The 26,487-nt window shown below is 39.0% G+C and overlaps 1 protein-coding gene across 4 annotated transcripts in view; it reads left to right on the forward strand.

Moving 5' to 3' along the window:
* SELENOI (selenoprotein I) overlaps positions 1–26,487 on the forward strand; it is a 41,630-nt gene that overhangs the window by 2,836 nt on the left and 12,307 nt on the right. For 2 of the 4 annotated variants that reach the window (XM_082745156.1, XM_082745157.1), the window contains exons 2-7: positions 12,559–12,627; positions 13,112–13,220; positions 15,057–15,131; positions 19,765–20,027; positions 20,957–21,065; positions 26,277–26,325. In XM_082745156.1, coding sequence (XP_082601282.1) covers positions 12,559–12,627; positions 13,112–13,220; positions 15,057–15,131; positions 19,765–20,027; positions 20,957–21,065; positions 26,277–26,325 — 674 coding nt within the window. The remainder of the gene's footprint in view (positions 1–12,558; positions 12,628–13,111; positions 13,221–15,056; positions 15,132–19,764; positions 20,028–20,956; positions 21,066–26,276; positions 26,326–26,487) is intronic. The other 2 variants (XM_082745159.1, XM_082745158.1) reach the window with 1 other exon arrangement.

Consider the following 26,487-nt stretch of genomic DNA (forward strand, 5'->3'; position numbering starts at 1 on the left):
GTGCCAATAGAATAGCTGTTTTCAGTTGCAGCAGTGTCTGTATTATGGAATCCACTTTTTCTTATAAGCAGTGTTCCCTAAGTTTATAATTCCAACTAGATAGGTGTTCTAACTTACAGGAAATTTGAGTGTCCTTTTTTATTCCTATCTTTTCCCTTTTTCCGTTATCTGACTCACTTCCTGTGTCTGACAGCATATTTCCTATCATCCTGGAAAACAAAGGTCAGTTTAGCAAGTGTCCAGTGTTCACTAAAATGTAGTTTGTTGATTTTATTCTAAAAAAGGAGGGCCACAAATTATAACCGAAACTACTTCTAGTAGAGGGTACTTGGTATTGTGTTCATATTAAAATTATGAATCCAAAGGTGTCCAAAGGAAAAAATCTGTGTGGTCAGTTTTACTGGAATGTGAATTGTACCTAGAGATACTTTCTAAAGAACACACATACCTCTTGTGTGGTCTTCAACAGGAAGTGCTTTATGAGTGCTTATTGAATTTAAACAGCTTTCGAAGCAGATCATCTCATAAATGGGTAAAGACTCAAAATAGTCAAGAGATCTTTATTCCCCGATGTGACCCTGTATATTACAGCAAAGAGATGTGAGAAAATTTGATACTGTAAAAGCTGCTGGTATAAAAATTACTTTTGAATTAGTTTAATTTCTTTGTCTCCCTAGAGGTACCTCTGAGAGCTACAGTTGGAAACCTGGCAGTTATTCAGAATAACCACCGAGAGGGGTGCATATGTGGGTGGTAATTAGATTTCTGTAATAAGAAACTAAGATGATTGCTTCTCGGTGCAGAAGAGAGCATGGGATGGATTGTATGTTACATGCTGTCTGTTATGTGTTGTGTTCTCCATTTGTTACCACAATTTTATTAAACAAATGAATAATTAGTTGAGAGTCTGCCTTCTCTGTTAGGATATGAGCTCTGAGAGGATAGGGCCTATAGGTATCTTATTCAACATGACCAGGGTATAGCACATGAAGAAAATAGGTGCTCAACAGAGATTTATTGAAGAAATGAAAGTGCAAAAGAATATACACCATTTTGGAAATATGGTAAAAGGGAGCTGTGCATCTCCTGGATATCCGAAGAATACTTCTGTATTTTGAATGTGAAGATGTCAGGGGTTTAACTGCCATTCTCTCTGTTGCTTCTTCATGTGCCTTTAGACAATTATATTGGGGGATTTTACCTTTGAGAGGCTTATCATTCCTCCTTTCTACCTGTCCATTCTTTGGACAAGTCTTTACAGTTGAAGGATTTTCCCGATTATCTAAGGGTGAAACTTCTATTATGGTTTACTTAATCTGACCTAGGGGAGGCATTATTTAATTGCTAGTGTAACGGCTAGATCCAAATTGTATCATTTTGCTTCAGAGAGGAGGTAAGTGCTCTTCAAATGTCTTGCTTGGTTTCAAGAATATAATTTTAGGATGAATTGGTTTCAGTTATTTTGTTGTTGCATGTCAACAACAACCAGATTATAGGAGCTGTAATAATTGTAAATTTATTAGTCTAACAGTTAACAGGTTGTAAAGAGAGACTGTGTGCAGGAGAGCAGTGGAATGCAAAAGGAGTGGAGGCCTGAGAGTATTTTCTGGGAACCATAAGAACGTAGATATTTAGGCATGATGGTGGAGAGGCAGGAGATGAGGCTGAAGAGAGAGATGGGGTCCTGTCAAGAGGGGATGCTTTGATGGAAAGGACTTCTAGATTTTACCCTGTAGATCAGTGTTTCTGTGGCCCAAGGACTATCAGCATCAGAATCACTTGGGGAAGTGTTTAAATAGCAGATTCCTAGCCTCACTTCGGGAGATTCTGGGTAGATTAGTATTATCTGCATGTTAAATATCTCAGGTGATTTTTAGGCATGTCATAATGCTATAGGTTTGGGGGAACTGCTTGATTTTAAACAGGATCAGATTTTAATTTTAGGAAGCTTACCCTGGCAGCTTGTAGAACAATGGGTAAATAGAAAGATAATAGTAATCTTTTGTGCAAGGGAATTCTCTTGGACGGGACCAAATGGTCTGGTTTGTGGACTAGGAATCAAAACAAAGAAACTTCATGCTGCAAAGAAGTATCGTTTGTGGAAGAATTATCCTCCACTAGAGGAATATTTCTGTAATGATTTCAGAGAATAGAACACTTGTCTTCTGAGGCAGAGTAGACACATGAGAAATTCTTGATCTTTTGATTTGCACTTATGATTGCAGGCCAGCTACAGTATACCACGTTAATTATGGCAGTACCTAAATATGTTACATTTAATTCAGACATAACTTATCTTTAGTTGTGCTTGGTCTCCTTGAGTAGATTGAGGGAGCTGTCCTTTCCCACCTGTAGATACATTCATAAGGCTTGAAAAGCCTTTTAGTGACCCCATTAAAAAAAAAAAAAAGATTTTATTTAGTTATTTGACAGAGAGACACAGTGAGAAAGGGGACATAAATAAGGGGGGAGTGGGAAAGGGAGAAGCAGGCTCCCTGCTCTGGGAGCCCAGTTCGGGACTTCATCCCAAGACTCTGGGATCAGGACCTGAGCCAAAGGCAAACGCTTAACCAACTGAGCCACCCAGGGGCCCTTTTTAAAAGATTTTTATTTTTAAGTAATCTCTTTAGTGGCCATAGATATAGAATTATAAATGCCTCATGGAAAGAATTATTTAATGCAGTTGACAGAGGCAGAGGAGTCTTTCAGAAGGAGTGAAACAAGGATGGATGGGGAACTTCTGTAGAATGAGAGGGAGAGAGATTAAGTGGTCGGTAGAAGGTCACCACATTTTTAGGTGCTGTTTGGAAGAAACATCTTGACTTGGTTCTTTTACTGCTTTCTGAAACATCAGTTCACTGAGGATGGCTTGTTTTTCTAACACCTGTAATGCTTAAATTTGCCCAGTGCGTAAAGGAAAGTTGGAGCAGATGTACCAGAGAGACTGAAGGGGGGAACCAAGGCCCAGAGACCAGGAAGACCATGGTAAATTAGACATAAGGAAGTGGCTGAGCCTAGTGAGCTCAGTGAAGGAAAGTTGAAATGGCAAGAGAAATATTTTAAATACTGAGTAATAATAATAATAATGATAGCAAATGTTTATATAGGCATTGCTTTAAGTGTTTTTACATATATTATCTCATTTAATATTCACAGGTGCCTTAGAAAGTAGAGCTACTGTTATTTTACTGAGGCACAGAAAATTTAACTTGCTAATGGTCCCAGAGCTGAGATTTGAACCCAGGTATTCTGAATTAGGAGCCCATTTTCTTCATGCTGTGCTTCCTCTCAAATCTAAGAATTAAAGATAAGTTTTGCCTTGTAGTTGTTGGATATTTGTACCAGATATCGAAACATTAACGTAAAGACCTTCAGTGACATGCTTAATTGGGTTTGTGTCTAATGTGTGCAGGTGGGGAAAATGTACAGTGAAGAAGAAAGAACTATTTTTGTTTTCTTTTCCCCCATTTAAAAATTATTAATGGGGGCAGGTGGATGACCATATTTTCTAGTCTTAACATTTTGCTGAGTATTAAGAACATGTCATATACTAGTAGCTTTAATTGAGATAAAAGTCTTTTGATTAAATAATTAGGTTTGGGATTAATATTAAGTTAGAAAGAAACCACGTGCTAGTGTTTTGACTTAAAGTCATCTCTAACCAGATTTCTGCATCTGTGAAATGAAGGAGTATCTGCCTCATAGGATTGTTAATCAAAACTGAATGAGTCAGTATTTGTAAAATGCCTGGCACATAGTGCTTTATTAATGTTAAGTAAGAATAAAACTTGACATTTGTGCTTCTCTGTTTGTGGACACTGGTTAACATACAGCATACACATGTGTACCCATATCCCAGGAAGTTCTACCAAGAGGAAGTATATTTTAGGAAAGCAAGTTAAGGATGACAACTTAATGGAGAGATAGGAAGAGTCACAGAGAGAAACTTTGATTTCAGATTTCTTCTTCTCTTTAATCATATATAATAGTACAACATGCAAAGTCAGTAAACTTTCTCAAATATTGCTCTCCTAATTAAGGATCTGCAGTCTCCTCCATATATTTATCATGTGTTTGGTATCCAGATTTCCCTGCAGGGATTTCAGGTTTCTTCATTAAATGACTCCTCCTTTCGTCCTGTCATCTCTTGTTAGAATTTATTATAGATTACTTAAGTTTAGCAAGCAAACCTGTTTGTTATCATGACTCGCTTGTTTTTTACTGCTCCAGCTTCTCCAGTCATCTGTCACTGTCTTCCAACTTGTTAGTAGATGTAAGTGATAATATTGACTGAAATGATATCTCATTGTCTACAGAGTCATCTTTTCTGTGACTGTAGTTCCTAAAGTCTTGTATTGATAAAAAGTATTTTAAGAAATTTAAAATTTTTGTCCCAGGATTATTTGAAATCCGCCCCCACCTTTTTGGACTTTAAGTTTAGGTTTGGTGAATGTTTCTGTCTTGCATGTAGTAAATTTAGTGAGTACTTGCTGGATTTTATAATACCTTTTCTCTTGCTTGCAGTGCAGTATTTGAAGTTAAAATAGGGAGGGATAGGTGTTGGCCACTAAACTAATGGTGTGGTTTCTCCTTCAGCTGAGGAGTTGTGGGAGTGCCATCAATCTTTGCCTTCACCAGAGCAGTGGTCCTCAAACCTGAGTGTGCTGTAGAATTACCAGGAGGGTCTGTTAAAAGAGATTGCTGAGCTGCACTCCTAGAGTATCTGAGTCTGTATGTCTGGGGCAGGGTCCCAAAATGTGGGTTCAGTTTGGTGACTACAGTTTGCGAACCACCCCATCGAAGAAATATTCAATTATATTGCAATCTGAAGAGGAGTTAATAAAACCAAGAGGTGGATATAAAGGAGTAAGAAACTATTACCGTAACGAGTTAGCTCTCAAGCATCAGGTAGTCTTGATTTTGTGGAGCCTTAAGGTATCTCTGAGCAGAAAAGAGGATGTAGCGCTTTCAGAATTGTGCACTGGTTTCTTATTGCTGGGTAACAAATTATCACAGACCTGGTGGCATAAAACAACACACATTATCTCACAGTTGCTTGTGAGTTAGGAGTTGGCAGCAGTTAGCCGGCTCCTCTCTCTGTTCAGGGTCTCACCAGGCTGCAGTTAGGGTGTCAGCTGGGCTGTGTTCTCATCTGCAGCGTGGGGTCCTCATCCAGGCTTGTGTGGTGTTGGCAGCGTGCAGTTCTTCCCAGTCGCTGAGGCCTTTAGCTCCCAGGGCTCTCCCACTTTTCCCTGCCACATGGCCCTCACCATACGCAGTTCATGTCATTGCTGCTTGCTTCTTAAAGGTCAGCAGGAGACTCCTCCACGTTGCTAAGATGAAGACTTCTATTCATGGAAATGATATCTTATCACGTTTGTCATAGAACGTATCCTAATCAAGGCAGTGACATCTGTCACCTTTGCTATATTCTGTTGGTTAGAAACTAATCACCAGGTCTGCCCTCAAGGGAGTGCAATGAACCTTCAAAGGGAGGTGACTGCTTATAGAGGGGCTTGACTCACTGGGGATTACTTTAGGATGTGTCTGCCATAAACTGGAAGACAAATTTTAGAGGCTATTATGAGAATAATGATTTCAGTAAATTGGGTCCAGGTAGATCATAATTGTATTTAAGCCAAGAAAGGGTAGTCTGGTTTCAGACAAAGTGATCAATTTCATAGACATGTTCCAGGATGAATCAGAAAGGACTTACAGTTTAGATCTGCTTATTAGCCATTGTAATCCTTGAATTTTATAGTCTCTTCATGTGTAATATAAGTAGGAATAATCTATCTTACAATATCAAATAAGAGAACAGCTGTAATTGTCTGTGGAAACTGTAAAACATACAAATATAGGCACAATATTATTAAATGGGGAAGAGTAAGAATAGCCCCTCGTGAAGTTAAAAGTTGCTGTGGACTAGTCCCTAGGGGAAAGCAGATTTGGTGAAGGGAATAACATTTCTTCTCATCATTGATACCTTAACTGTATACTGCTACTTAAATAAACATGCAAAGTAGTTCATGCATTTATGCATTCATATGTATAAACATTCAAATATGTTTATTGAGCTCAGGCTACTGTGTGCCAGAAGCAGAAAAGATTAAGTTGTGAAGTTTTCTCCATTCTCTTAATTGTAAGTTTCTTTATATCCCAGTGCTCAGCGAGTCCTGCAGTTTTATGTGAAAGGCTGCTCTTTTGATTGCCTTGGTATTTGTTGAGTGAATAACGATTTTTTAAATAATTGAGATCCCTCATTTTATGTTTCTTGCTTAAAGTGCCTCACCTGGAGGATTGGAATGCCATTGCTAAAGAACTCTGCTCCAGGAGTGGCTGGTGGGATACATGTTGGCCACAGTGGATTCTGCTCCCGTAAAGACTTAAGACACCTAAACATAATTGAGCCATGAGTCCTGTCAGCGAGGTTCTGACCTCAGTATCATACCCCTGTGCTATACCAGACACTGAGCTTCATTGTGCAGGGGGAGAGAAGAGGGAGTTGACACTTTCTGTCCCTGTTTTAAGAAAGGTTGGTAATGTGTGTGTTGCATTTTAGAGATGTCTGAAAAGTTGGTTTGAGCAACAAATATTATAATTTCATATAACCCAGTTGTGAACTAAAATTGGCTTTTTATGGACATCTTCCTTTTTACTCTTAAAAACTTGGATAATTTTGAACTCAAAAATTTTGGGACTAATTAAAAGAAATTCGAAGTATCATTTTGAGTTGGGTTGCATCTGAAGTGATTAATAGTAAGTGCGGTATATGAACTGTAACAGTGTGTAGCAAGCCACACTTTACGGATTACTGTAGTTAATGAAGTGTGTTTTATAACTATAAGGCTTCAGGGCACTGGGTGGCTCCCTCGGTTGAGCAGCTGACTTTTTTTTTTTTTTTTTAAGATTTTATTTATTTATTTGACAGAGATCACAAGTAGACGGAGAGGCAGGTAGAGAGAGAGAGAGAGATAGAGGGAAGCAGGCTCCCTGCTGAGCAGAGAGCCCGATGCGGGACTCGATCCCAGGACCCTGATATCATGACCTGAGCCGAAGGCAGTGGCTTAACCCACTGAGCCACCCAGGTGCCCAAGCAGCTGACTCTTGAAACAACATCAGTTGTTGTAGATTGTAGGATCAGGCCCCACGTCAGGCTCCTTGCTCAGTGGGGAGTCTGCTTGAGGATTTTCTCTCCCTCTCCCTCTGAATCTCCTCCCACATGTGTTTTTTTTCCCCTTCCTCTCTCATAAATCTTTTAAAAAATATATAAAGCTTATATTTCAGATGGGTAAAGACAGACCTTATATTAAAATCATTTGACAGTGAGAGTCCTATTTTCCTTATATTGTTTAGAAGACAAACAAAGTAGGGGAAATCTGCAGCTCAGTATAGTAGTAGAGCATTACTTGGGACAGTGGCCCCGGTCTAATTAATAATTTGTCCAAAGGTCTGTACTTAATCCAAGGGTGTGTCAGTTCGTATCAGTTTTCTTATCCGTACAGAGAAGGGATTTGAAATATAGTACCTTTTTAAAGGGAACACATCTATGTCCAAAGAGGTGGTTTCATAGTTTTCCTTTCATTGGAGCCAGTTTCCTTCTTAAATTAAGGGGAGTCTCACATTTTTAATGTCACTTCTCAAAAACGTATACTTCGCAGCACATTTGGAAGTAATTTAGAAGTCACTGTACTGCTAACCCTAACCCTTAGTCTAACCCATAATCCTTTCCACCTGATGTGCTTTAAGTCTTGTAACTGGCCTCTATTTGCACATTGGTCCCTGTCCAGTTCTTTTTACACTGTAATCAGTACGATCCTTTAAAAATGTAAATCAGGATGTGCATTGGTTTAGAATAAAATCTAGCTCACTGTGGTCCTGCTAGGTGGTGTAGGCCCACGTCTCCAGTCTCATTTCCTGTCATTCTTCCTGCTCACTAAGCTATAGCTGCATTAGCTTTCCTCCAATATTTCAAGTATTTCTAGCTTTCTGGTATTAGCACATTTTTGTTCTCTTTGCTTGAAGGTATCTTGGCATGTACTCCCTTCCCTGCAATACCTGTATACCCCCCCTCCACACACACACAAATGCACACTGCCACATGTATATTCTTTATTTTCTATTTCTTTTTAGGTATTTTTACATATAAATTCACAGATCTTAAGTGTCTAATGAATTTTTACATATGTACATACCCAAATAACCACCACCCACATCAAGGTACAGAATTATTTCTGGCACTTCAGAAGGCCCCCTTCAGTCTCTCTCATCAAATTACTATTATTACTTCTTATGTCATAAATTAATTTGTTTTTGAACTTGATACAAATGGAATCTACAACAGCATGTTCTCTTTAGGGTCTCTCTTCTTTGATTCATTATAGTGTGTCTTGCATTCCTTATCTGTCTTCTCATCTTGGACTCAGCTGAGTATCCCCTCTTTAGAGAAGCTTTCTCTGAACACTCTGACACTATGCACACTCTCTGCCCTGAGTCCTCTCGCAAAATACCCTGCTTATTTCTTTCACGGTATTTAACACAACTTGTGATTATTCCTTGTTTTCGTGCTTCCTATCTCACAATGGGCTATGGACTTGGTTAACATAGGGAACATTCTGCTCTTGTTCATCGTTGTCTTCACTGGGCCTAGTAAAAATTTGCCTGGCACAGTTGTAGGTGCTCAGTCATAAATACCTGTTGGCTTACTGAATGAATGAATGAATGAAGAATCTGTTTCATTTTCTAACTTGTACCGAAGTAAAAAAAAAAAAAAGAGTTCTGGAACTTCTTAATTTTTGGCAAAATGTTATCTAAAATAATTCTGATCTTACTAAGATTTTATGAAAATTTTCTCTTGTGGGAAAAATAGACTAATTGTCACAGATGGCAGGATAGAATTCTATACCCAATTAAAAATTATTAAATGTACTTGAGGGAAGTGTTTAGAAGTTCTGTCTCAATCAGCATTTTTACAGAGACTTAGGTGAAGGCATTATTATCAGCATGACCGATTTACATGCTGAGAGGCGTAGCTCTTACCTTGCGTAAGTGAGTGAATCTGAAGAGCTCTGGAGGGAATAGAAAAATGAGTTGAATCTTGTAAGATGAAATGTTATAATGGTAAATGTACAGTCTTGTCCTTAGGTTCCAACAGTCATCCTCACGTTAGCATGGAGAAAGGTGGCTTAGTCGTCCACCTGCGCATTTGTATTTAAGTCTGCAGAATGATTTTGTTCCCGTAGGAAATTAGTATGTTGAGTATCAGAGGAATATTGAGGAAGAGGGCCTTGTGGTCATGTTCTCTCTACTCAAGCACCACGTGAAATGTTTCTTATGCCCTGGATCATGTTTGTATTGGTTTAATTACAAAGTGGATTTCCTGGAGCACCGGTTGTCAAACTAAAGCCCTCAGGCACCTGTTTTTGTGAATAAAGTTTTACTGGAACACAACTGTGCCCACTTGTTTACTCTTTTTCTTTTTTTTAAAAAGATTTTTATTTATTTATTTGATAGAGACACAGCGAGAGAGGGAATACAAGCAAGGGGGAGTGGGAGAAGGAGAAACAGGGTTCCCACTGAGCAGGGAGCTTGATGCGGGGCTCGATCCTAGGACCCTGGGATCATGACCTGAGCCGAAGGCAGATGCTTAACGACTGAACCACCCAGGCGCCCCTGTTTACCTATTTTGTGTGACTGCTTTCTTGCTTCAGTGGTAGTGCTGAGTGTTTATTACAGAGACCATGTGGCCTGCAGAGCCTTAACTATTTACTATCCGATGCTTTCCTTGAAAAGCTTTCCTGCTTCTGGTCTAAAGTACAAGACCTAGATGAGGAGACATTTGAAAGCATGGCAAGAGGAGCAGCAAGAGGAATGTGAGATGTGTAAGCAGGTGAAGAGAAGATATAGGTGTGACGGGGGAGCGGCCTCAAATAGTTGAAGCATGGTTATTGGGAAGAAAAATTGGACCCTTGTCTGCTTAACTTTGTAAAGCAGTATGAAAACAGGATGGAAAATATGGAACAAGGAGAGGGTTTTGTTAGTATATAGAAAGTTGGTTTAACATGGGTTGGGTTTGCTTCTGGAAATAATGAGTTTTTTGGCACCAGAGGCATTTGAAAAGAGGACAGATGTCTGCTTTACCTGTTTGCGTTGATGAGGGTCAGGTGTCTTCTGAACTCTTGTGATTCTGAGATTTTGCCTTGGAATGATTCTCAAACCCAGGCTATGGTTTTCAAGCATTTCTCCAGGGTACTAGCTTCATCTGGCCTTGCAGATTGGAGATCAGGCAAGCCACAGTGGGCCTTAACAGTGGCTTATCTACCTGGTTCAGGTGTTCAGATATATACCATTCCACCGGAAAATAAAAATATATATAATAAGCTTTAACAAATACCTAAATCTAGTTTAACATTTCTAAAAGTTTATTATTTATTTATTTTTTCATGCATGTGGAAAGTTTGAATGATTCTTTTTTCCTGTTGATTCACAACACAGTTTTAAGTTTCTTTGTTTATACTAAGTGATATGTGATATCGAAAAATACTCTCGTGTGTAAGGCTAGAGCCCAGAGTGTTCTTTAGGTTTATTGTTTGCTACCTTTTGTGATCTCATTTTACATTTTCTTGCTGTACTTGAGCTAAAGGTGAAACATTTACTTGGGCAAACTAACCTTTTCATACTTCTGGTCTCCTGAAGTAGAAATTTAGAGGTAGAACTTCACAATTTAAAAAGAGGAGCTTTTCAAATGAAAATTCCACCAGTTAAGGGCCTTCTTTTAGATCTGAATTCAAAAGATGGAAAGCTGTTGAATGAGGCTCATTCAGCAAACATTTGAATTAAGAACATTATACTTTGTACATCGTATTCGGTACTCATGGGATGTCTTAAACAGTTTCCTTCTGACTTGGACTTATTACAGTGTTCTTCACAGTAGACGGTGTGCTTGAAATGTATGGTTTCCCCATTTATCTGACCTGCTGGCTAGTCAAGTCGGTCTGGATGCTGGCTCCTGTAAGTGGAGATCAGGACCCTCCTCCTTGTCATTGGCAGCCTCTATTGGTTCCCTGTCCTTAGGTCCCAAGACTTAAATCCACGTAGCCCTGTCAGCTAAGGACCCCTTCGTTCTGTAGAGGTTTAGATGCAGTGACATTTGTTATGTGGAAAAGCTTTGTAACTTGTGGGAAACTGTGCAAGTGCAAGGTGATTTTAGGAAGAACATAACTCGCATTTAAGTAGTCTCCTGGCTGCGCAGCCTGTCCCTGCAGCCAGTGGAGGCACGCTGGGATCTTCACCGTTTTCCTCCCCTGGTCTAGCTCAGATCCGTTGTCCCAGTTATCCCATTTCAGGCAGAATGGGTTGGAGAAAGGGAGGCACTCAGACATGGGAGTCTGCTAAATCATTTGACTTACTAGTTAACTGTCTTTGCTAGCAGTATTTAACATACTTCTCTGCATTTACTTTTTTGTTCCATCACACTTTGGAGTCTTGAAACATTGATGAGAAAAGATTTCGTGCATATTTGGAAGCATTCAGGAAGAAGTTTTGACCTTTAATTATGATTTTTTAAAAAATTAGATAATTCAAATGCTTACTACCTCTTTTATGGACATACTAAGCGTTACTATAAAACACAAAACTTTTTTCAGACATTGGACTATTGTGATGTTTAAATGTCAGCTGGATGAGTTAGGTGGTATTCCCACTCTCTGAGGTGGGAATTATCCCTTACCCATGATCTCTTCTTCCCCACACCTAGTGGAGTGCTTATGACATGCCGGGTACGCCAGTGTGTGTGTATCTGATGAATAAGTCATTGATGTGACTCTTAAAATTATATGTATGTCTGTATGTATAAATACAGATATTTGTTAAAATTTCCTTTGAATTTTTATTAAATAGCTCAATAATTAGGGAATAAACTGGATCACCACAGAACCCTAAGCTGTTCTTACCTTCCTTTGGTTATTTATGCAAGCTGTTTTTCTGCTGTAAAGGGATCTGTCATCCTTTGGTGGTTAAAAAACATTTAAGAATATCTAGTACTTACATAGCACTTACCGTACGCAAGGTACTACTTTAAGTGTTTCACGCATATGATTAATTTACTTAATTCTTATGGCAGTCCTTTGAGGAAGAAGCTGTGCTCCTCATTTACAGGTGAACAAACTAAGGCAGAGATTAAGTAACTTTCCCAAAGTTGCACGTCTAGTAAGTGTTTTAGTGGTAGTATAAGGAGGTGGAGAAAATCTGTGTTGGAATGTATACAGTGTGCACATTTTGATCTTGCATTGTAAGTGAGGTCTTGTAAGTAGTATAAGTTTCTCTACTGAAACATTGTAACATTATAAAAGTTGAATGAATGAAGAAAAGATACCTGGCTGTACTTGACCATATTTGTCCCATTTATATTGTTCTTCCAGTTTTGTTATTTAGATGAAGACATCATGTAAATAGACATAGTTTCTAGGTTATTTTTGTAATACTATTTTCACTCCAGAAATACTGTTCTGTTTGCTAATGTGCAAGGATAACTGAATATTTTCTTTCATTTCTTAACAGTACAGTGCTGTGGATACCAATCCACTTTCTCTGTATGTCATGCATCCATTTTGGAACACTATAGTCAAGGTAAGATGAATAATAGGCTTGTACTTATGTTTTAGTTAGTTTTAAATATTTTATGGAGTGTTATGGATGCAACTGTTTGTTTAATAAGAAAAATAATCTAGAAAAACTAGCTCTCCCATCCTTCTTTTCCCTTAGTCACATACCTTTTGATTTATCTCCTTGTTGGCGTATAAGCTTATACTGTAGAATTTATCATTTTTATAAAATGAATTTAAAATCTTCCCAAGTAAATATAATGTTATTATTATAAAAGTTTGTTGATTATGGAGTTATTTAAAATACAGAACATAGAAGAAAGATGCTTATTTTTATCAGCGGGCATTATGGTTTATATTTTAATATATAATAATAATATATATAACATATATATGTATGATCTTTCAAGTTTATAGCCTTTATTATGAATTAAATTTGCATCTTGTGTAGTGGCCAGAGAGATTCCTTTACTTTAACTATTTTGTAATTACTTTGAAAAAAAAAATAGGTATTTCCTACTTGGCTGGCTCCAAATTTGATAACCTTCTCTGGCTTTCTGCTGGTTGTATTCAATTTCCTACTTATGGCATACTTTGATCCTGACTTTTATGCTTCAGGTAAGATTACTACTTTACTATAAAATTTAAAATGTCTAAATGGAGAAAAATGAGATGTGGTTATTTTCTGGTTCTATTCATATGCTTGTATTTTGGGGAAGTTTTACATACTATAAGAGTATGTAAAATGTTAGGAATTGGGTGTAAAAGCTAAGTAAGTTGTATTTTCACAGTCTGTTATGGTTGTTTCCATTAAGTTCTGGAAACCAGTTTGGCTCCTTAATTTAGATATGCTGTCTAAAAAGCAATGAGGTTGTGATAAATAAAGAATAATTGGATTTATAAGAAGACAAAAATTAGGATTATGACACTTTACCTGAAAGTGAATATGAGCAGGGTCCAGCATACTTAACAGTTCCGGAAATATCCCTTCCCTTGTTCTAATTATGCAAGAAAAATCCCCCTTTTGAAGATTATCTCTCTTTCACTCTGCTCAGCATCCGTATTTGCCTTTAATACTTTTGAGTTTCCTCTAAAAAAGGTTCTTAAACGTTTGTTGAAGTCTTCTTTCACGTCTGTTCCTGTCTTCCCATTCTCCTTCACCCTGTTTCTGCCCTAGACCACAGGACAGAATCTGGCTGTATTTGGGATAAGGGGGGGTAAGTGGGAGATAGAGCTGATTCTCATTGTTCAGCCAGTTGATGGAGTTGAGAGGAAGTGAAAGATGGAGGTAGATGAACATATCTTGCTTTCTAAGTTGGAGTATATATTTTCCGATAATAATACTTATAAATGATGTGTTAAGGAGTTTTAGTGTTATAATTCATCTGTGTTGTGTGTTTAGCAGATGTGTGGACTGACCTGGAGAAACTAACAGTCACTGAAAACATTGTTTTTGTAGGAAAGTTCGGATTTTCAAAAATTTATGACTTGATATTATAGAAATTCTAAATATTGGAATTATATATTTGCTTAACTATCAATTCAAATTTTAAGCTATGTCTTCTATATATGTAATAAAATGGCAACTTTTTGAAGATCATAAAGTATGACATAATTAATAAGATTAAATTTTATTAAGCATGGTTTGGATATTAAACAGTTTCTAAAAATTTGTATTTTAATCTTCAGAACATCCTCAGAAGTTTATTTTGTAACTGGAAATATTTTTTCCCAATATTCTAACATTATTTGCTTACTTATTAAGAGAGCTAAAAATACGTAAATATTATGTATATTTCCCCAAATCATAGAACCTAGAGGACCAAATAAACCATCTAGTCCTGGTATATTTGGTAAATAGACAGGAAGAGTTAAATGGTATATTCATAGTCAAACTGCCGGTTGAGTACAGAGCCGGGACTAGAGCCCAGACCTCCTGATTCTCAGTTGTTCTGTCTTAGAGGGCAGTCGTGAGGTTCAGACATTTCAGAATGATTCTGATGCCAGATCATCTAGTGAAGGTGACCCATCTATACCCAAATGAAAAGGTCTTTTGTTTGGCTAGTTAATAATGTAATGAAAAAAATACAGATTGAAGGATCAATATGTTTGTAGGATAATTGCAAACAACAAGGATCAGATTAAACACAGGCATCTTTTAAGTTCTAAAAATATTAATTTTTATTCTCAGCACATAAGTAGTTTTCAAGTAAAGATGGACAATTTTGAGTTAAGATTAAAGTTTAGTCCTCTTGTTAATAAGGGTTGGGGAGATACTCCTTTGGTTTTGTCAGTTTAGTGATGTATTTTAATATCTACCTAATTCTGCATTAAAAATATATTACAAGGTACTTTAACTTCTATTTAAGAAGTAGAAATATTTCTCATTGGCAGTACATGGTGTGGTAGAACGTGTGTACTTTGTGTTAAAAGCCGCGTTGCTTTCCTTTGCAGCACCAGGTTACAAGCACGTGCCTGACTGGGTGTGGATTGTAGTGGGTGTCCTCAACTTCATAGCCTACACTCTCGGTAAGAAATCGGCAAATGCTCATAAACTCAATGGCTGGTGAATCTGTCAGCAGGGAGAATCTGCCACCAGCCACTAAGTTAACATTTTCTCCTATGCTTAATACATTTTATTAATTAATTAATAAATATTAATTTCCTGTTCAATATAAACATATATTTTTGAGTTTCTCTGTGGAAAATATTGTCACTCATTGCTAGGGAATGCAGAGAATAAGGTAGGAGTTGGCACACTACAGTGCAGCTCTGGCCTGTCGCCTGATTTTATAAGTAAAGTTTTGCTGGAACACAGCTCTGTGTATTCCTTTACGTGTTGTCTGTGCCTGCTTTCTGCAACAAAGACAAAGCTGAGTTGTTGCAACAGAGGCTTCTGATGACCTATAGTGCCTCAACTATTTACTGTCTGGCTCTTCACATAAAATATTTACCCACAGCTGGAATAAGACATCATTTTTGCCTTACGTTTGGGAAGCAGTACTGACATATCAAATAACTGTGGAATACTGAGAGCTGCCCTAATAGAGCAAAGTGGGAAAGCAAAAATAAGTGGGAGAATAAGAAAGTCATCAATTCTTATTTGGTGGAGGGGGTGGTCAGGGTAGTCTGCTGGGTTAGGCCGTACTATCTTTTTGGCCAGGAATGCTTTTTATTGGGATTATCTGCATGGCTTGTCATGCCTGCTCCTGTTCTCCTTCCCTGTTTTGTTTTTCTCTGTAGTACTTAATGCCACGTGACCTGCTTGTCTGTCTGCCCTAAAATGTACGTAGCTTTGAGGGTTACCCAGTGTTTAGAGTAGTGCCTAACATGTAGTAGGCACCTAGTATATAGTTTTTTTTGGTTTGTTTTTAAAGATTTTATAGAGAGAGCGAGTGAGCACAGGCAGACAGAGAGGCAGGCAGAGGCAAAGGGAGAAGCAGGCTCCCTGCCGAGCAAGGAGCCCGATGTGGGACTTGATCCCAGAACCCTGGGATCATGACCTGAGCCGAAGGCAGCTGCTTAACCAACTGAGCCACCCAGGTGCCCCAGTATATAGTTTTTGAATGAATATAAAATACCAGACCCTGACTTCCAATTTGCTGAGATCTCTTCAGGTAAAAATGACTTGCACTCATAAAGCCAGTATAATTTGGTGCATGATTAAATGCTGACATTGCAGGTGACCAGAGCTGCAAGAGTTTGGGGAAGGAGAGAGTGAAGTCCAGAACAATTAGGGGAAAGCTTAGTGAAAAACAACATTTTTAGGTGGAAGCTTTTGTACATTTGTTCTTAAAGATGAGCAGGTTTAAGAATTCTATAGGGTTTGGTTGCCAAGGATAGAGAGAAATAGGGAAAAAGGCGAGACTGGCCTATGGCTCTGGCTTTTAACAGCATATCTTAAGAACTTTTTGTAGAGGGGGCGCCTGGGTGGCTCAGTGGGTTAAAGCCTCTGCCTTCGGCTCAGGTCATGATCCCAGGGTCCTGGGATCAAGCCCACATCGGGCTTTCTGCTCAGCAGGGAGCCTGCTTACCTGCGCCCCTCTCTCTCTGTCTGCCTCTCTGCCTACTTGTGATCTCTGTCTGTCAAATAAATAAATAAAATCTTAAAAAAAAAGAGCCTTTTGTAGATAATACTCTACCACCTACCTGTTTCATGTCCAGGATTTTGGTAAAAATCCTGACCAAACATGAACTATTTATTGCAAAACTGCCTTGAACTAATGTGAGGCAATGTATACACTTTATTCTACTAGTGTGACTATCCTTGCCTTTTGTTGCAGAAATATTAATGTCTTTGATTACAAGGTGCTGTTTTAGCTCCTCCTGAGTTGTTCCTTCCCATAATATCTGGTAAATGCCCTGAAATACTTTAAAAAAAGTATTTTTTTTCTGAAACATATCCAGACTTGTAGAGCTGTATTGGGTTCAGTGAGAAGATGTACAAAACCTAATTAGTATGCAGTTCATGAATTTCAGTGTTTGTAATAACTGCCCAGGAGCTGCACCACAAACAGGAATTTAAGCCAGCGAATAACGAGAAAAGACTTTGTGGAAATATTTAAGCTACTTAAGGGCAGAAAAGTTCCCAACACTGTATAATAGAGATCTGCAGTGTTTGGGCAGGAATCTGGGATTTGTCCTTTTTCTTATTCCTTCAGCAGTATTTTTTAAGGTTTTCTTTGCTACCAGCTGAGGTAGGCACTGGGGATAGTACTGTAGTAAGATAAACACAGTAATCATAGGAATTTTTAATTCCTTAAATCTGAATCTTTGCAATTAGCCCAATACTTAACAAAATGCTTTCTTTTGAGGAAAACTTTTTATGGTTCACCTGCTGCTGCTTTTTTTTTTTTTTCTTAATAATGTCTCCCCTACTAGATGGACAGTTCCTGGAGATCACAGGAATGGAATCTTCTTCATCGGGGTGCTTGGATCTGCACAAGTGTGCAGAGCTATGCGTCAGACTCTTCTTTTTAACTAGGCTTTCTCATTCTCCCTCCTTCTCTCCTTACACGCCCCAGCCCCCCGGCTCCTCTGTTTCTGCCCCTTAATGTGAAGGTGTTCCGATGTGCTTTATCCTTCATTTTCTCTTTCTGCTCATTCCCTTGGCAGTCCTGATCCTTCCCACTGTGGAGATGACTCCTGTGTGTCTAGCAAGCCCTTGTCTGTCTTCTGAATTGCTAGTGAGTGCCTTAGGTGGAGTTGCTTGATATTACCGTGTGCATAATTTTGCCAACACTTCAGTTTTAGCATTTAAAATTGTACTCAGCCTCTTTAACACCAGTCACGCTCCTTCTTCGGACTTCTTTATTTCCTACCCCTCTCTTGGTTAGCCAGATGGGAAATTTTGGAGAGTATCTTTCAGTCCTTCAGCCTTACGGATCACCTTTTACTGCATTGCCATTTTTATTTTCTTAATATTTCACCTGCCTCCAGCCTTTCATTCCCACTGGATCCCATGTCAGTGTGGGCCTGCGGATTAGTGTGCTCGCTCCAGCCTGTCATTCCCGCCGATGACAGCAGCGTCTTTACAAAGCTCATTGCGGCTTTCACCCTTTAACTTCCCTGCTCACATCCTTTTAGTAGCTCCTTGTCCTCCCTGAAACTATAAAACTTGCTCCAGCCTCCCTACTGCCTGTTGCACAGACTGGTTTCTTTAGTCAACCTGAACTACTCGGCATTTTCTGAATACTCATGTGCTTTTCCGTCTTGGTGTTTTTGCTGCCAGCACTCTCTCCTCCTGAAACCTCATACTCTTATTTACTGAAATCCAACTCATTCTTTGTGTCTCCACTCAGGTTTCATCCGGTCTGGAAGGCTGTTCTTGATTATCTTAGCCTGAAGGGTACTTGTCCCTTTTCTGTATTCTCCTGTGGTTTGGGATGTACTGTATCTTTAATTACCACATTTTGTTTTCCTTTCTTAGTTGTAGACTGAGGGCACAGGCTTAGTTTATTCTGAGATTATTCTCGTAATCTTCACAGCGTCAAGAATAGTGCATTGAATGGTTTTAATACATTCTTATATTTCCTGAATGCCTTCTACGTGCAAAGCCTTTTCTGAAAGCACTTAAAATTGTGGAAGTGGGGGGTGCCTGGGTGGCTCAGTGGGGTGGGCCCCTGCCTTTGCCTCGGGTTCTGATCTCAAGGTCCTGGGATCAAGCCCTGTATCAGGCTCTCTGCTCAGCAGGGAGCCTGCTTCCCTCTCTCTCTCTCTGCCTGCCTCTCTGCCTACTTGTGATCTCTCTCTCTCTCTGTCAAATAAAAAATAAATTGTGGAAGTGTACATTTGTGACAAAATGACTAATTTCAAACAAGGTGAAATAGGCGTTGGGACTGAACACAGGGTGTTTTAGAGCAAGGAGTGGTTAGATAAGTTGTAATGAGTAACTATGGAATATTCTCTGGAGGGTTGAACATTTGTGACTAGTGGAACAACTCAGTTATTAGGCTCATTTGGAAGAATTCAGAGTCCAACTATGATGCTTTGTCCTCAGATCTAAAATTGACACCATTTAGTGTGATGTAATGTATTTTAATTTCAGTTACTTATTTATTTAAAAAAGATTTTATTTATTTATTTGACATATAGAGATCACAGGTAGGCAGAGAGGCAGGCAGAGAGAGCGAGAGGGGAGGAAGCAGGCTCCCTGCTGAGCAGAGAGACCCATGTGGGGCTCAATCCCAGAACCCTGGGGATCATGACCTGAGCTGAAGGCAGAGTCTTAAACCCACTGAGCCACCCAGGCGCTCTTCAGTTATTTATTTTTTAAGATTCTATTTATTCATTTGACAGGGAGAGAGAGAACTAGACTCCGCATTGAGCAGGAAGCCTAATGTGGGACTTGATCCCAAGACCCCCAGATCATGAGCTGAGCTGAAGACAGATGTTTAACCTACTTAGCCACCCAGGCACCCCAAATTTAAATTTTAGATTATACTCTGAGAAATTAACAGATTTTATTTCTGAAATCTTTGAATTGTAGGAATTAAAGGCTGGATTTTTATAAAATGTATCGGCTGGTAGCTATTCTTTAATTAACATTCCTATGATAGTGCTGATCTGTTTTGTTTTGTGTTTCTCCAGTTTATTAAAGACGACTTTCTGCATACTGGTACAGATGTTGACCTTTTCCCATGGCAATGTGTTTCTGTTGCAGATGGTGTGGATGGAAAGCAAGCCCGGAGAACCAATTCCAGCACCCCTCTAGGGGAGCTTTTTGACCATGGCCTGGATAGTTGGTCATGTGTTTACTTTGTTGTGACTGTATATTCCATATTTGGACGAGGACCATCTGGTGTCAGTGTTTTTGTTCTTTATCTCCTGCTATGGGTAGTTTTGTTTTCTTTCATCCTGTCCCACTGGGAAAAATATAACACAGGGATTCTTTTCCTGCCGTGGGGATATGACATTAGCCAAGTGGTAAGTACACGTTCTGCCTTAAATTTTCAACATTGCCATGAATTTTGGGGGCAAGCTTTTGTCATTCCTTCTTTATAGCCCTTATGCTTTTTTGGCTAGAACTGACTTGGTGCTTTTTAAAAATTTCCTTTTTGTCTTGTGTTATTTCTTGCTTATTTATGAGCAGTTTCAAGTGGAATAGCATAGTGAGCCCTTATATACCTGTTACTTAGCTTCAGCAGCTGCATGGCCAGTCCAGTTTCGTGTATCGCCTTCCTCCCAGTTAGTTTAAAGAAAATTCCTGGTAGTATGTGATAAGTATTTTACTATATCTATCTCTAATAGTAAGAGTACTCTTTAAGCAACCATAGTCACAATGTCATTATTACTAAAAAATGGTTAGCTTCTTAATGTTAATAAATATTCCTTTGAACTGTTGATTTTTGTAAATAAAGATATGCACATGTAATTGTTGCTTTTTTTGCCTTTACTGCCCATGTTTCAATGAGTAGAGATACTTGTTTTCTCTTACTTAATAGGCTTGCTGTTAACTCTCCCTGCCTTTGAATACCAGCTTTTTATGTTGCCATTTTGCCCATTTGCACCTAAGGCCCCAGTAGAGCATCAGACTTCGGAGTGTGTATGAAGAAAGTGATTGGGTAGGCAAATTGGATCATCCTGTGCCTTAACCAAATCCTGACAGGCCTTACAGTGTTTTAAATTATGGCCAGTTGCTTGCCTTGTTTAGAAGTTAGTTATTTTATGGCATTGTTTGCTGAGAAAAAGACATTTTTAAAGGCAAGAAGACTTGCCACAGTATCGAATTTAAGTGTACTTCTTGCTTTTACTAAAGCTATTTACTAGACTCAGGCTGCATACAGCATTATTGGCTCCCTGATCTTTCCAGCTGTTAATGCCTCTATATGCTTTTGTCTGCATTTTCCTTCCAGACTATATCTTTTGTCTACATAGTGACTGCGATTGTGGGAGTTGAGGCCTGGTATGAACCTTTCCTGTTTAATTTCTTATATAGAGACCTATTCACTGCAATGATTATTGGTAAGAAGCTCCATGTTGAAGCCTATTTTAACATGACTTTATTATTGAAGCCAGTGTTTGATTATCACAAGCCATACCACCTTTCCCTCTCTCCCACACCCTCCAGCAAGCAGAACGACCCTGCAGTCCTGGTTTGAACCAAACCAGTAAGGAAAACGAGGTTTCTGTGTTTTGGTCTATTTCTTGTCAGAAGGAAATAAATACCAAAATCACATAAACCTTGTAAACTATTTAAACTAGTCTAGACTGTTCCTTAGGATCCAAATTTAGTATAGATCCACATTGGTGTAGATTTCATGCCTATCTCAAAATTGAAGATCACTAGTTTGTAGGAAGTAGAATAGATGAAAGGTAGCGACTACTTCATAATACATCCACTCCAAAAGTTGAGGCTTTGTTCCTCTCAGATACTCTCCTTCTTTTGCCACTGGCTGTTAGGTAAAAGTTTCTGATCATGATAATGTTTCCCTTTTGATTTTAGTGAGAGTGGGTATCTACAGGAGGCAGAGTGTTTCCTATGCAAAGAGGCAAGGAGGAAGTTATTTGGGGCTGTGATTTTGGGGCACTAGGAGTGGCATTAGGACCTCTGAAGGAGTAAAATAGCAAACTCTTGGCGATTGCTCTGTTCCCTTGTCTAAAAAATAATCTGCTCTCTCACTACCAGTGAAGCTTGGTAATAGAATGGGCATTGGGTAGGGTTTAGAAACAGCTGAGAATGCGGTGCATTAGGCCCTGGCTTTTAGGCAGTGGTTTGGGCCTTTTTCTGTGGCCCTAAACTACAGATATTTTAGAAACCCACTGTTCTCCAAATCCAAATATTCATTCTTGGGTTTCTGTATGAACTGAATCCTCTGCCTTGAAAAGGCTAGCTATTTTTCACTCCCCGCCACATAGCGAATTGTTTTAAGTGACTAGACCTATGGCAATATTGCTGCATTTTATGTTTAAATGTCAGATTTAACAATAAGATGGAATCCTCTGGTATGTGAGATACATTTTTGAATGTTAAGTGGGTACTTTTAAGAGGCATATAACTTTCTTTGTAGTTTATAAGTTTACCTGAATTCTTCTCTCTGAAATAAAGCAAAAGCCCACGTTTCTTTACAAATAAATAAAGCCGCTTTCCCAGTACAGGGGTATCTCATTTTATTGCACTCACCTCATTGTGCATTGCAGGTACTGTGTTTTTTACAAATCAAAGGTTTGTAGCAACCTTTTAGCCTGTTAGCGCCGTTTTTCCAACAGCATTTGCTCACTTCATGTCTCCCTCAGTCATATTTTGGTAATTCTTGCAATATTTCAGACTTTTACATTATTATATTTGGTATGGTGATCTGTGATCAGAGATCTTTGATGTTACTATTAGAATTGTTTTGGGGCCCCACAAACCACACCCATATAAGATGGCGACTTAATTAAGAAATGCTGGGTGTGTCTGACTGCTCTACCTACCCTGCTCTCCCTCTTTTTTCTCTCCCTGTCCTCAGGCCTCCCTACTTACTGAGACACACTATTGAAATTAGGCCAGTTAGTGATCCTGTGGTGGCCTCTAAGCATTCAAGTGAAAGGAAGAGTCACACATCTCTCACTTTAAATCACAAATTAGAAATGATTCAGCTTAGTGAGGAAAAAGCCAAGATAGGCCCAAAGCCAGCACCTCCCCATCCCGCCACCAACCAATTAGCTAAGTGTGTAAATGCAAAGGAAAAGTTCCTGAAGGAAATGAAAGGTGCTACTCACTGAATAAATGAGTGGTAAGAAAGCAGAACAGCCTTTTTGCTGATACAGAGCAAGTTTTAGTGGTCTGGATAGAAGATCAAACCAGCCACAACATTCCCTTAAGCCAAAGCCTAATTCAGAGCAAGGCCCTAGCTCTCTTCAATTCTTTGAAGGCTGAGAGAGGTAAAGAAGCTGCAGGAGAAAAGTTTGAAGCTAGCAGTGGTTGGTTCATGAGGTTTAAGGAAAGAAGGCTTACCTGTATCATGAAAGTGCAAGGTGGAGCCTCAAGTGCTGACGTAGAAGTTGCAGCAAATTATCTGGAAGGTGATTAAGGAAGGGGCTACACGAGCAACAGGTGTTCCGTCTAGATGTGACCACTTTAATACTGGAAGGAAATTACATCTAGGACTTCGTAGCTAGAGTGGAGAAGTCAATGCCTGGCTTCAAAGGACAGGCTGACTCTCTTTTTCGGGGCTAATGCAGCTTCTGACTTGAAGGTGAAGCCAGCGCTCATTGACTATTCCGAAAGTACTAAGGCCCTTAAGAATTTGTTAAAATCTACTCTGCCTGTCTTCTCTACATGGAACAACAAAGCCTGGATGGTAGCACATCTGTTTACAACACGGTTTACTGAATATTTTAAGCCCATTCTTGAGATCTGCTCAGAAAAAGATTCCTTTCAATATATTTCTTCTCATTGACAAGCACCTGGTCACCCAAAGCTCTGATGATGATACACAGTGAGATTAATGTCATTTCCTTGCTTGTTAACACAGCATCCATTCTGCCAGAGATTGAAGAGTAATTTTGACTTTCACGTCTTATGATTGAAGGAATAGATACCTTTCTGTAAGGCTGTAGCTGCCATAGAAAGTGTTCCTCTGATGGATCTGGGCAAAGTAAATTGGAAACCTTTTGGAAAGGAGTCACCATTCTAGGTGCCACTACTCGTGGGGAGAAGTCAAAATAATCAACATCTACAGGAATTTGGGAGAAGTGATTTCTGACTTTTATGGATGACATTGAGGGGTTTAAGATGTCAGTGGAGGAAGTAAGTAGCTGTGGTGGAAATAATAAGAGAATTAGAAGTGGAGCCTTGAAGATATGACTGAGTTGCTGCCATCTCATGATGTAACAGATGAGGAGTTACTTCTCACAGACCAAAAAAGAAAGTGGTTTTCTTGAAATAGAATCCATTGTTGAAGATGCTGTGAAGATTGTTGGGATGACAAAAGATTTCAAATATTACATCAGCTGAGTTGAATAAAGCAGTGACAGGGTTTGAGAGGATTGGCTCCTATTTTGAAAGGAGTTCTGTGGATGAAATGCCATCAACCAGCATTGCAGACTCGAGAGAGATTGTGAAAGGAAGAGTCAATGTGGGAAGCTTCATTGTTTGCTATCGTAAGAGCTTGCCACAGACATCCCCACCTTTAGCGGCCATCAACCTTAAGTCAGGACCCTCCACTAGCAAAAAGATTACGACTAGCTGAAAGATGATGGTTAGAATTTTTTAATAATGAGGTATTTTTTTAGCTCAGGCATGTACATTTTTTTTATACATAATGCTGTTTTACTCAATAGGCTACATTATAGTAGAAACATAACTTTTATGAACTGGGAAACCAAAAAATTGATGTGACTTGCTTTATTGTGACATTCACTTCATTGTGATGGTCTGGAATAAAACCCGCAATCTCACTGAGGTATGCCTGTACTTTTTATGGAAAGTACATTAGGTGCTATTTAGAGGAGAAATAAAAGATACAGTATGTCTCTTTGGCTACCTATATATAGCCCGGCTTCCTCTATGCCTGCTGTATTTAAGATAAAGCTATTTTAAGATATTTTAAGCTAAAAATACTCTTGGTAGCAAATCTTTTGCAAGTTTCTGTCAGCCTATTTTCAACACCTCAGAGCTATAGTGATTCTGGGTTAATTAATCCAGCTCTGGCTCCCCTATCAGTACTTCCTAACTTGACACAGTGTCAGTTGCTAAAAATTTCTGAGGATGTCAGCTGTCTTCCTTTCTCTCTGGGCTCTTCTAACTTGGGTAACTGTCATAGTTGGGCTTGGAAGTGGCAGAGTAATTCATCTTTTCAAATGAGATTTCTGTTTGGTGGATTCTAGTCTTTTCATCTGTTTTTAGCAAAATGTCTTTAGGAGTCGTTTTGAGGGCATACGTTTCTGTCTTTGATCCTTAAGCTCATAGCTACATTGACCACCTTCCCACCCCAAGCCAAGTACAGTCAGCGGGAGTCTGGAGTGGTCAGACTAGGGCTGATTTGTTGAGTGACGGTGAAATACCCAAATGATGTAGCCAGAAACTTGCCACAGGTGTTAATTTGGATTGTGACAGAGGAAAAAAAATCAGGAATTTACATCTCTATAATTTGTAGAATCAGAGAATTTAAAAAATGCAAGGTACATTAGGAAGTCATTTAACCCATCCGTATTGTACAACTGTGGAATCTGAAGCTCAGAGAGATCATCTGATTTGCCCGAGAGTACATCACTAGATTTTGGAGTTGTATGTAGGAAGCTTATAGTTAAAGCTATAAGAGAGGATTCCCAGGGGGAGAATAGAAGCACAGTTGAATGCCGAGTTAGGAATATGCCAGGAGGCAGAGTTGCCAATAAAGGACAGCACATGTAATGGTTGGATAACTAACAGCGCTGGGAGAATGGATCGCAAAGGCCAAGGCAGGAAAGAATTGCAGTTAGTGGAGCGTCAACAGAGTCCTTTACTTAGAAGTCAGGAGTGAAGAAAGAATATTGAATTTGATCATTAGGAGAACTTGGTAAATTCCAGAGTACAGTTTTCTGCAGAGGGAAGGCAGAATGAATGAGTTCTGAGGAAGGGCACAGGAAGGTCTGGTGAGTGATAGGGGAGAGAAAGAGAAGAAATAGATAGCGAGGGCAGCAGAAGCAAGGGGAGGGCTTCTTGGGAAGGCTGTCCTTGGTTTCGGGTTTGAGGGGAAAGAACCAGTGTATGCTTAGGGGTGGGTGGAGAAATTCAGAATGCTAGGGAGATAAAAATAAGTGGAAAAGGGAAACCACAGAATCCATGAATCAGCCCCTCTTTCAGTAACTCACACTTATGCAATTTACTGCACACCAGGTACTGTTCCAGGTATCTTTATGTCTAACAACTCATTTAATTCTCAAAACTGTACGGGGTCAGTACTATTATGTCTATTTTATAAAAGAAGAAATTGAGGCACTGAAACGTTAATCTGCCTGAAATCTCATAACTTGCAGACACAATCGAGGTTCAAGCCCCATCTGGCCCCTGACCTCTGCTCTGAATCAGCAAGCTATACTGCTGCTCTTCTGCTTGTAAATGTTCAGAAGTGTGTTTAATTTAAATACGAAAGTCAACTTGAACCTGCGAATTATTGGGTCTAAAAGCATTAAATATTGTATGTATTTGAAATTTCTAAAAAATCACTCGAATAATAATAACAATAGTTTAAATATTTTTCCTTTTAGGCTGTGCATTATGTGTGACTCTTCCAATGAGTTTATTAAACTTCTTCAGGTAAGTATTTCTTAATTGGGCAAGAAATGTGAAAATTGTTACTTAGATGAATTTTAGGATCTGTTTTACTTTTGGGATCTGGGCATTTTGGAAAGGTTCTGAAACCTATGTTTTGAATCTGGAATGAGGTCAGGGTCATGTAGGGTCTACAGTGGCAGCTGA

The sequence above is a fragment of the Mustela nivalis genome (genome assembly GCF_964662115.1).
Source record: "Mustela nivalis genome assembly, chromosome: 8".
NCBI classification, from domain to species: domain Eukaryota; kingdom Metazoa; phylum Chordata; class Mammalia; order Carnivora; family Mustelidae; genus Mustela; species Mustela nivalis.